This window comes from Planococcus citri, chromosome 1 (genome assembly GCF_950023065.1).
Source record: "Planococcus citri chromosome 1, ihPlaCitr1.1, whole genome shotgun sequence".
NCBI classification, from domain to species: domain Eukaryota; kingdom Metazoa; phylum Arthropoda; class Insecta; order Hemiptera; family Pseudococcidae; genus Planococcus; species Planococcus citri.
In genome coordinates, this window is record NC_088677.1 from 62,947,152 (window position 1) to 62,959,165 (window position 12,014).

Sequence of the window (12,014 nt, forward strand, 5' to 3'; positions counted from 1 at the left end):
ATTACTTTGATTTCATCCAAATTTGACTTTTTAAATGAATTTTTTATGATTGAAGATTTTATTTTATCTATTCTTTTGATATTCAAAATTGAGCGTTCCATCAAATTTGTTTTCGTGTTTTCTTGTAATTGACCAAGTTTGCATAGCATTGCACAGCATTGCACACCATAGGTGACCGCAGAAGGTTCATTTATAGTGGCGGTAAGCTAGCAATAGAAAATTTCTACAGAAAATCGTGGAATTTTTTCAAACTCAATTTTAAGCACTTTTGAACCTTTAAACTTGTAAAATAATAACATTTCTTATAAATTCTGATGATTATTCACTTTAATAAAAAGTTTTCAATCTTCATCTCATTCATCACTTTTCTATGGAAAAGTTAAAAAATTTTGACTTTTCCATAGAAACGTAAAGAAATTCCACAGCCACTATAGGTAAATGCTTCCATAGGAACAAAGTGGTTTAACTTTTCTGTGGAAAAATTCCACGGCCACTATAAATGAACCTAGAGGCATTGAAAATTTCGTTCTTTGATTTTAAAAAAAAAATTATTATTATGTACTTATTTTGAGGTTATCTTTCTTAAAACATTGACAGATGACTGTATGACATTCATAAAACGTAAGAAAGTTGCCAAGCAAAGGGGATAAGCTCCTAGTGTTTCTGCTGCGATTGGTCTTTGAGTTTGACACATGAGTATGTAAACATTTTTGCGAAGTGATGTGCACCAATACCAAGGAGTAGAATATACTGCAAAAGATAACGCCTCCGCCTGTTGAAAAGCACACACGAGTCATGATTTTTATCCTAGTTACCTACCAAAAAAACATCATAGCTACCTACCGATTCATTAAGCATATCTCCCATCCAACACATCACAAATACCAGTTGAATTATTGCGAGAAATACAAGTAGCTCTCTTAGTCTTACAGTGATTGAAATGTTGGGCTGAAGTTGAATGATTAAGGAAGAAAAATCATAAGTTATCGGTGTTGATCACTCTTGGAACACAAATGTGCACAATATCGTACAAGTACACTCACCGATACGAAGAGAAAAGCATGCGTGATCTCAAAGTAAAGCAGAGTGGGTAATAGAAAAGCTGCCAATGTTTCATAAAATCCTCGAAAATTTCCGATCATTCTGAAAACGTAAAGAATATTAATTGTTACCCAATTGAAACTATCTTTGACAGATTTATACATCATAAAACAGTGTAGTCAATAAGGTTATGTACTTAATAGCTTTCTCTGAAAGTATCTTGTACTGATATTTTTAATTATGGTGTTTTTGAATTTTAAATTTAGGTCTTTGGCCTCACAAATTTAAATGGTTCTGTTGCATAATTTCATTTCATTTTGGAATATAACAGTGCAAAATTAGAACACAAAAGGCATTGCAATATTATATGTTTCCATACTAAACTTACTTTATAACGGTTTTGTAATCTCTGGCACATTTAATTATGGTGTTCTTGAATTGAGTTTGGATGTATTCGTAAGACTCGGCAGTAATATTATTCAAGCTGAGCAAGCTGAGGTCGTCAATGATTTGTTGAACTTCGTTGCAGAATACAACAGTGCAAAATACCAACATATATATGATCATGAGCCAGCTAATGTATAAAAAGGTACATACTAAACGTGTTACATTGCTAAAGATGAAAAAAAATGGCAGCGATCCGTATTTTTCAAGTTTTGGCGGAGTAACGAGGTAGTAAACATAGTTTTTAACTTTTTCCTCTTCATAAAAAAATATCACACTCAAGTCACAAATGAAATTATATGCTGCAAGAGTTGAAAATGTGAATAAAAAAATGTACTTGATCCATTTCCCCAAATTTAATTCGTCGCTTGGTTCACGATTTGCTGATTTTCTGTTCATAACTATGCGATCAGCTGTATGAATCGTATCGAGTAAATTTTCGCGATACCAAATTACTGATATGTACGGTGTTAAAAAACACATTAAGAAGGTCAACGTACACACGAGTATAGTGTATAAAAGTGCAAGCGCATCTTTCTTATAGTCCAATAAATAAGAAACCAGTTGAAGAATACCCATTGAAAGTCCACAAATCTGCCACAAAAACCAAATTATTTTGGTGTGCCGGTGAAACGTGGTGCTGAAGTAGATTTCTCCCAAGAAGCAGTACACTAAATACCTAGAACTGATTCGCGATCGTCGATTTGTATCCGAAGATATTCTCTTTGCCACGAATTTGATTCGCAATTTTCACGATATCGTTAAACACGTTCATAATTTTCAGTCGTCTCAATATGTTCCGAGTAAGTTGAACCGAATGAATACTTATTTTTAAGGTGTTGTTTTTTCGATACTAGTCCTTCGTGAGTAATACCTATTAGGTACCTTTCTATAGTAGCTTCGTTTAATTATTATGCATTTGTTAGTGCGCAGTTATCTGGATTTTAAATTTTTAATGATTCGTCAAGTCATAAAAAATCAACAAATATTTACCTAAAAATGTAGGAGAATAGCCTACGCTCTCTTGAAATATTGGTCATAGATTGAAAGGTAATGCGAGTACATTGGTCTGAGCCTCTGAGGGAAATGATTATGTACCTATTCAGGAAATGTTACATACTCGTATTATTATAGAATGTAAGTACAAGAACTTACGTGCGCATACTTTACATGGTCAGGGGGTCCATCTGAACACATTCCCGAAGAAAAAATTGATGTGCCAATTTTTTCCTTTTAGCCCCTGCTTTTTTGCGTTAATGACCGAATGATGAAGGCCGCACAAGATAAACATTTTGGCATGAAGGAGACAGCTCATGATCCAAAGCTATTATGAAACCTGTTATAAATAGGTACATATATGAGCAGCTGCCTGAATCGCGTCGAGTAAATCTCGGCGGTAGCAAATCACTGATAAGTATGGTATTAGAAAACACACTAAGAAGATCATTGTTGACTTGTACGTATAGAATAAAAGTACCTGTACATCTTCCCTATAGTCCAGTAAATAACATGCCAGTTGAAGAATGCCCAATGAAAGTCTACCAATCTGCCACAAAAACCAAATTATTTTGGTGTGCCGGTGAAACTTACAAGGGAGGTGCCTCGGGTGACATTCACTGATTCAACGATTCTTGCATCATTGGATAGAGGACATCAAACATAGTCTAACCCCAAATTTTCAGCTGCTGAAGATTTCACCATAGGCTAGTCTCATCATATGTACTGAAATGCCAAAATAATATGAGAGGTTTCAGTGTGCGACCTGCGCCGACTATTTTTGGCCAATTTTTCAAAATTGCCACGTGAAAATCGAAAAATCGCCCTGGAAGACTGAAATATGTATCAACTTCAGCAGCTGACAGATTTTGAGCCTACCTCTTTGAACCCCGCTAAAAAGCTTTTTACAGTTTATTATTATTAGTATCTGAAAGACCGCCATCCTACTAAATTTTGAGCTCAATAAAATTTTGCGCTGGTACTCAAAAATCCAATTTTTCAATTTTTCGTAATTTCGATATTTTGGGAACCCTTGAAAAACTAGAAAACTGCGATTTGCGCCAAACGTAACGGTTTGAGGTATCTATTTCACTATCTAGATGAAAAAGTTTAATAGGGCTTCCTGTATATTCGTTATTTTGAACCCTTTTTTTTAGAGCCCCCACTTTAGGCACCCCTAAAAAGGGTGTTTTATGCATATTTTTTCAAATAAATTGAAGAATTTACATTTGAAACAGTTGAGCATGAGCTATTTTGGGTAAAATTCTGAAATGTTACTCTTCGAAGAAACTTTTAAAATCGCGTTTTCACGATTTCAACGAAGTAGGTAAAATCTCGAAATTTGACCCAAAATAGCTCGTGCACAAATTGAAAACTATGTAGCCTTTTAAATAAATCTAGATTAAAATTATTATTTTATTTTCGAAATGAAAATGTTTTTTGATGTTAAATTGATCAAAATGTATTCTTTAAACTGATATCATACTCTCATAATTCAAAATAATTTGTTTTAGCGTCCAGGTAGGGAATTTGGTTAGTATCACTATTTTCAATTTTTTTCAAAATTTTCAGATCTAATGAAAAAAATTACCTACCTTATTGAAGTGAAGGTTCGTGGAAAACCAAACCTTCAGCTGTACAGATTAAATTTTCCACTCGATTCTCTCCCAACCAAAGTGTCATGTATTTCTTCTTTATTCAATTTCAAAATTAAGACGTGTTGAAAGAAGTTATTAACTTCTTTACCTTCAAGAACAATTATTATGTATGTATTATGCTTCTTGAGGAATAACGAGTCGTTTTAAATATCTACTTACCCGCCAAATTTTGAGACCTGCCAGTATCTTATTTACATGATCCTCGATAATTTTAAGGATCCTTTGAGTAGAAATATTTACAGGGCCTCCTACGATATTGAGCATAGCTGGTCGAGAATTTTCGTGCTGAAATGTAGGTTGGTGAGAGAAGAAAAGATGGAAAAGTTTCCCTCATGAAAGGAAAAAAATACATGATTCGCAGTTGTTAGGTATTCAGCTGCCTACTGTCTTAGCTATCTAGGAAGGTAACCTATTTTGTATGAATATGAAAAAAAATTGATTCTTGTTTCTTACCCTTCGCAAATTCTGATCTCGAGTGTTGCTCGTTAAAAAAGTTGGCTCGACGGTGGCATTGCTGCCTTTTGGAAGCCTTCCACGATATCTTGTTAGATGGGATATAAAATATATACCTAGTACATACATACGAGTGAGTATACCTGTATCAAGGCCACGATATACATACACATACGTGTGTCGTATATGTGTACGTAGCTTTTGCGGAAATCGAACTACGTAAGCATTTTAAAGTGCGCCTTTGCAACATCAGGTCTCAGCAGTGATTAAACTAGATAACAATAATTAGACTCGAGAGTCTCACATACCGTATACCTACCTACGTATACCTACGTATACCTACGTACACTTTAATTATAACTGGTAAAGCTCGCGATATACTCGTTGAGCGTGGAAAAAAAATCATATACAAAGTGGAACTTTATCAATAGGGTAATTTATCGTTGGAACTTTATTCAGAACATACGTTAACTCTGCAGGCTATAAACGCTAAGTTGACTAATTATAAGTTGATTGTACAGATATCGAATGAAATTAACGTTCTTATGGTATACATTAAGTATGAGAAATCGTATTGTATACGATAAAAGTTGGGGAGTAGGTAAGTATATACGAGAATAAATACGTCAAATTTATCACAACTCTGGAAGAGTTTAAGTTTATACGAGGGTGTTTTTTTTTTTAATATTTCGGTTGCAGCGATGGTTTGTAGAAGTGTTTATCTGGAAATTAAACGCGTTTACGTGATCTTGACGGTGGAATTTGGCGAAGCATGGTTTATTATAGGTGTATTTGTAGTACGACGTGCGATGCGGTTATATTTACGATAACGAAGCTCTTTCGAGGTAGTTAAAAATTTGGGAATCACCATTGTGTTCTTTTAAATTGAACTTCTTTCAAAGTACGGTAATAGGATACGGCATTAATGGATCCCACGAGTATTTACAATAATTGTTTTGCATTATATGAAAAGCGCGCTGCGCTGCGCGAAGCACCCCTGGTCCCCTGCCACCGTTGCTATCAATTTTGCATTTGTATTCAACGATCAACGTGACCTTTTCAGATGCGACATCACTGCGCTCCAGTGATTCTGGCGTTACTATTGCTATATCTGCTGCCTTTGCTATTGCTCTACGCTATGTAGTACGATTCCCCGTTTAATACTAATTCAGATGCGATGCATAAATTCGGCCAAATGTTAATTGTATAAAATGCGCGAACGAGTTAGCGATAGATATGGTGTTGCGAGTCGCTGATGCTCATCTTTTATCCTGTTCTAGCCAAATTACACGTTTATTTTACGTACATACATATACACACAAGTTCACCATTTCGTGGTTAAACTTGAAACTTTTAGTTTCTTTGTTAAGTTCATTTCTAATTTATAAAAGCTACCGTTCGACTAGACGCTCGTGCGAATCATGCGATAATTTAACAAAGTTTACACGTAGTATTTTGTATTGTACGTCTGCGTATGAATTTTCATTCTATGGTAGGTGATCATTTTATAACCTCTTTTTTAAAAAACCAGACTGATGCTTGATTTTGAAATGTACCTATACACTTTTGGGAACAATTGACACTTTCGGCTATAGATGCATTTTTTTATTTAAAAAATGTATGTACTTATTCAATAAAATATGAACATTTTCTGAATAATTCGAAAAAAGTGAAAAATTTTTGTTAAAAACGCAAGAAACAATGCATTTCTTGAAAATTCTGAATTGGATTTACGACCCAATATTAGTTCCTACAACTTGCAAGTTCTACGAGAAACATTTCAAAAAAAGGGCTTCCTTGAGAAATTTTTTAATCCTTCCTTCCTTCTTCATTGATATGTACTGTACTTATTTATCTATGTACTAAAGAGTGATACTGATCCTTATACCTAGTTGTACTTTATTAAGTAGATATCAGAAAATAATTCCCTGTTTTTTATTCTCCCTCAAGTCCATGAAAAGGTGGTCCGGGAGACCCCTAAAGTTGAAAAAAGATTGAAAACATGTAATGAATTATATTTATATAGAAAAATTACAATTTCCGCTATTGAACTCTTTCAAATAACCCCTTCTTCAAAAAAACCTCTCATGGTTTTCCAAGTAGTGTTGATCCTCGTATGAAAAAGAAAAGTCGACGCACGAATTTTAACATGAAAAGTTGTTCAACAAACAGAACAACATCTTAAATTTTCTTTGGATGGAAGGGGTAGAGGTTCAATATTATTAGTATCAATTTTTTCACCATTTTGAGAAAACATTTCGATTTTTGTTTTTTCAATTCAAATTTTGTTTGTACTCGTATCTTTTGCCCCAAATTTATCATCCCTTGAGAGAAAATTTTTAGAAATTTAAATTCCCAAAATAAGGGAAGAATAAATGGAAAATTTAAAAGTGTTCGATTTAAAATATGGAAAAACAAGACACTTTCCCAAGAATATCGCAATATTTTTCAGAAGAGGAAGTCTCGAAATTTTTGTTCCAAGATTTAAAAATCCGGGAAAAGGTAGTAGAAAGTGTCATCCACGGGATATTATGAAAAAAAAAGAAGAGAAAAGAGCAATCATTTATGTAGTGGTTTCACACAAATTTCGTGCTTATAAATACATACATATATAATTACATAAATAGGTAAGTATGTATTACCTATGTATTACACTCTTACCTAATATTGCTACAACTCGTAATGTTTATCTGAGCACAATTTTGCACCCGGGTGCTCCTTGTGCATATTACCTACTTACAAGTATAGCCTAAGTGACGTTTGTGAAACTTGAAAATGTGACAAAAAAATCAGGCTTCGTAACCGGTTTTTGACCATTAGGTAACTGTAACCTCAAATTAGCAGGTAAATTGACCGAAACATTAACCTTCCCTAAAAAATGTTTTTTGGAAATATCACCAACTAAAACCGTAATCTTTACTGTTTTCTGTGATCATAATGAACCGTAACCATAACCATAATCGAAAAAGTGCTGTTTTTCTTTTACTTTTCATCTGCAGTTGTAAGTGATTTGAAATTTTATTCGATAAAATGATTAAAAGATAAATTGAGAAAACGTGAATAGAAATTTCAAAAAATTTGAAACTAGCATAGCACTCATTACCTTATTAAAACTCAATCTTAACTGATATTTTATAGTAATAAGAGGTACCTAATAAAGAATTGTTTTTAGAAAACATTGGTTAAATTTTGAATTTAACGTTTACTAGTGTTTAAATTATTTTAACCTTGGCATTCAACTGAAAAAAATAATAATAATAATAATTTGCCGGATTTTTTTTGGTCAACAGGCCTGCAAAAATATCCAGCAGATTATTTGACTACCTATGTTAAATTAGAATGTTCATTTTCCCACTCTTATAATATTAAATTAATGTGTTCCTGAAGTATTCTTATTGGTAGATACAAGTTATCTTCAATCAATGTGTATTCACTTTAGGTTTTAGACTGTTTTGTTTTTAGATCATTCAAGTTTTCATGGTAAAATCCACAATTTGCAGTCATACCTACTTAGAATAATTTTTAAGGAACTGAGTCCATGATGACTTTATCTTATTTTGAAGTAATCGTTCGTAGAATATTAACCGACGATTGTATAACATTCATGAAACGTAAGAATGTTGCCAAGCGAAGAGGATAAACTCCCAGCGCTGTTGCAGAGATTGGTCTTTGAGTTTGACACAGGAGTATGTAAACATCTTTTCGCAACAATGTAGACCAGTACCAGGGTGTAGAATATACAGCAAAACTCAATGCCTCTACCTAGTGGAAAATGCATTATTAAAATTTCATTTAAAGTTACAACTTACTATTTGTACCGTTTCATAGATTTTTTTTTTTAGTCTTTTACGTTATATGTATTACATGTAGATAGGTACCTACCGAGTCATCTAGCATGCCTCCTGTCCAACATAGCACAAATACCCATTGAATTGTGGCAAGAAACACGGATAGTTCTCTCATTCTCACTGTGATTGAGATATTGGGCTAAAAAAAAAAAATGTTGAATAGGTATTACATAGATATGGAATGCAAGTAAACATCTATCTACTAGCTACTAGGTATGTATATAGATACGTATTACTCGAGTACACTCACTGATACAAAGAGAAAAGCATGAGTGATCTCAATAAAAAGTATACATGGTAATAAAAAAGCTGCTAATGTTTCATAAAATCCCCGAAAACATTCGATCATTCTGAAAACATAAAGAATTTTTCATTAATTAAAACTATTTCTATGTAATATTCTACGGAACAGTAAGAGTACCTATATAGTAGGTAAATGAATAATCCTACTTGATAGCGCTTTGATAATCCTTGACACATTTGATGATAGCGTTTTTGAATTTTGGTTGCATACATTTGTAAGATTCAATTGTGATGGGATCTGAGCTAAGCGAATTCAGGTCTTTGACGATTTCTTGTGTTTCATCATGAAATACAATACCGCAAAATACAAAAATGAATGAGATCATGGGAGCGATTAAGAATAAAGAAGAAGCAGCTGTAAGTGTTACAGTGCTAAAGATCAGGAAAAATGGCAACGATCCGTATTGCTCGATTTTTGGTGGGTGAACGTGATAGTAAATATGGTTTTTAACTTTTTCCTCTTCATAAAAAAGCAATACACTCACAAAACAAATTAAACAATATACTGAAAGCGTTAAACAGTTGTATAGAAAAATGTGTTTGATCCATTTTCCCAAATTCAATTCCTTTTCCGTTTTATGGCCATCCAGTTCCCTTTTCATAATAATATGATCCGCTATTTGGATCGCATCGAGTAAATCACTGCGGTAGCGAATCACTGAGGTGTATGGTACTAGAACGTAGCAAAAGACAATAATCATGATTACGAATATCGTGTATAAGAACGCAGATGCATCTTCGTTATCACCATAAAATAAATAAGATACTGGTTGAATACTGCCTGCCAAAAATCCAGAAATTTGCCATGAAAACAAAAATATTTTGGTGTGCCGGTGAAACGTAGTGCTGAAGTATATTTCCCCCAAGAAACAGTACACCAAATAGAACTGATTCGCGATCGTCGATTTGTATCCAAAGATATTCTCTTTGCCACGAATTTGATTCACAATTTTTACGATATCGTTCAACACATTCATAATTTTCCGTCTTTTCAAAAAATTAATAAGTTCCAAGTGAGAGAATCCGAATAGATACTGGTTTTTTAGGTGCCTATGGTTTTTTTCAGTACGAGCAGCTACAGTGGCCTTCGTAAATACATATCACCAAGAATCATGAAATATTTAAATTTAGGAAAATTACTTATAAGGAGGACATAATATATTAACCTTATGGATTTGTAGGTGATGCTTACGTGTTCAAAAAATGTTGGCTAGTACTCGAATACATAATTATTTATAGTATGTAGGTTTAGATACCTATTCCAATATTCATATGCATTTATTCGGCGATACATATTCACACGTCATAGTTACAATAAAATAAATACCTGTACCTTAAATCTAGGTAGTGGGTCTGTATACTTACAATAAGTCGGTATAATCGATATAACTATAAAGTTTTCCATCGTAAATTTTCAGACACAGATTTTTCTCTTCTCCGATTTCATCAAGAGTGCCCTAATCATGAAAATTTTGAATTGTATCACGAATCACGCAAAAACTCGCAAATGGTTTGCATTAAAGTAGAAGAAGTTGCCTATAGCGCTTCGGAGTGTAGGCAGAGTCGCGGACTGTGATGAACTTGTTTTCAGTGTGAGGACGAGAAGGTATTAGTGGGTGTGGCGTTATATCTTCAAAATTCTTTTATAAGAGAGTTTGAATTCTCTGATTTCCCAAACTAATTTTTAGAAAATAGTAAAACTCAAACTCCGAGTTTCTTTTTCAATTTTGGCAACAAATTTTAGGTTGGAGTTGCTTTTCTTAATTGAGAGTTCCCATTTTGAGCAAGTACTTTAAAAAAAAAAAGTTCCTTCAATGACAATTTTTATGTAGTTTTAAATTATTACCTACCTGATTCGCATTATAATAACATGTTTTAAAAGGTCAACAAGTTATCAATTTTTTAAAACTTCGATGGGAGCTTTGAAATTAAATTTTAACGCTATAAATAATTTTCGAAGTCGCAAGAAGGAAATTATTCGAGCTGTCTATTACCATCGATTTTAAACTGGGGTACAACTTTTGCGAGAAGAATGGTCTGTATCTGTAACCACTCAACCAAAATTGCAGATGCTTTAATTGATTTTTCAATTTTTGAACATGCAAAAATCGTGGTTTTCCAAACTTTTGATCTCTATTAGGTATTCTTAATGTATGTACTTTTTCAGCAAAAATTTAAAAAATCAATTCTGGAGCTCATATCGACTCCTCCAAACTGAATTCCTCCATTTCCCGTCATTCTGAAGCCTCGAGCGCGATTTTCGATTTCTCCAAATTGGAAATGAATTTTGACTGCTGCAAAATAGAGTTCCGGAAAAATGAAAATCAAAATTTTGCGTTCGTGGAGGAATTTTTGAAACTCGCAGGAATAACTGTCCTAACCAAATCAACCATTTCTCCCTGTCTCAGATCCAAATTTTTTCAGTAGCAATGCAAGACTTGAGAATTTTTGGCAATTTCTAGCGAAAAAAAAAAACAAAAAAAACCTAGACTTTGACAATATTTGGGAATTTTTGATAAAAGAAAAGCGAACCTTTTAGGCAATTATTGGAAAAAATTGAGATTTTTTCGTAATTATTTGCAAAAAACCATTACCTCGAAGCCTTCCTCGATTTTGATTTAACTAGATATTTTTGAGTTCGAGTGTGTGTGTGTGTTTTTTTTAGCTAGCAATTTTTGATTATTATACGCATTAACCCATTTTTCACAAAGGAAGTATGGCCAATAAAACACAAAATTCGATTGGAGGGGGAAGGAGCGGACCTCTACGTGCATGATTCTTTTGGTGCCAAAATACCAATTTTATACGTACATAATCATCTACAACATCTTCCCATTCGACTTTCAAAAATAAGGAGATTTCGAGAATTTGTGCCCTTGAGGATGAAGTTGAAAAAAATCGTATTTAAATTTGAATCGGTGGGTGCAGAAAGGGAACAAGTCCATTTTCGCACTTTTCAGGAATAACAAAAAAATGATTTATTTGAAAATCAAAAATTGTTGGTAAACATGCTTAAGGTCATTGAAAGAGGACCCCAAGACACAATTTTTAGCACTGTTTAGAAAAAAAAATATTCACGTGCGCCGGCGCTGTTGCTGCCTAAACAAATGGGACTTAGACCCTTTCTGCACCCAATCGACAACATTTTTTTTGAAATTGCTCGGGCACGAATGGGGCTTGATTCTACATCCTAAGTACATCATTTAGACTGCTATCTCGTTTAAATTGACCAAAAACCCCTTGAGTTCTAAGACTTTTTGCCGAAGTTGTT

At 33.5% G+C, this 12,014-nt stretch overlaps 2 protein-coding genes across 4 annotated transcripts in view; one reads left to right on the forward strand and one right to left on the reverse strand.

Annotated features, from left to right (window-relative positions):
* The window catches only part of LOC135833258 (odorant receptor 10a-like), a 30,080-nt gene extending 19,757 nt beyond the window's left edge, over positions 1–10,323 (reverse strand). The window contains exons 1-2 of the mRNA XM_065346972.1: positions 8,891–10,323; positions 8,691–8,790 (exon numbers count right to left, since the gene is read on the reverse strand). Of these exons, the coding sequence (XP_065203044.1) occupies positions 8,691–8,790; positions 8,891–9,720 (930 nt within the window). The 5' untranslated portion in view covers positions 9,721–10,323. The remainder of the gene's footprint in view (positions 1–8,690; positions 8,791–8,890) is intronic.
* The window catches only part of LOC135833255 (leucine-rich repeat neuronal protein 1-like), a 579,754-nt gene that overhangs the window by 202,719 nt on the left and 365,021 nt on the right, over positions 1–12,014 (forward strand). The gene's annotated exons all lie outside the window — the stretch shown is intronic.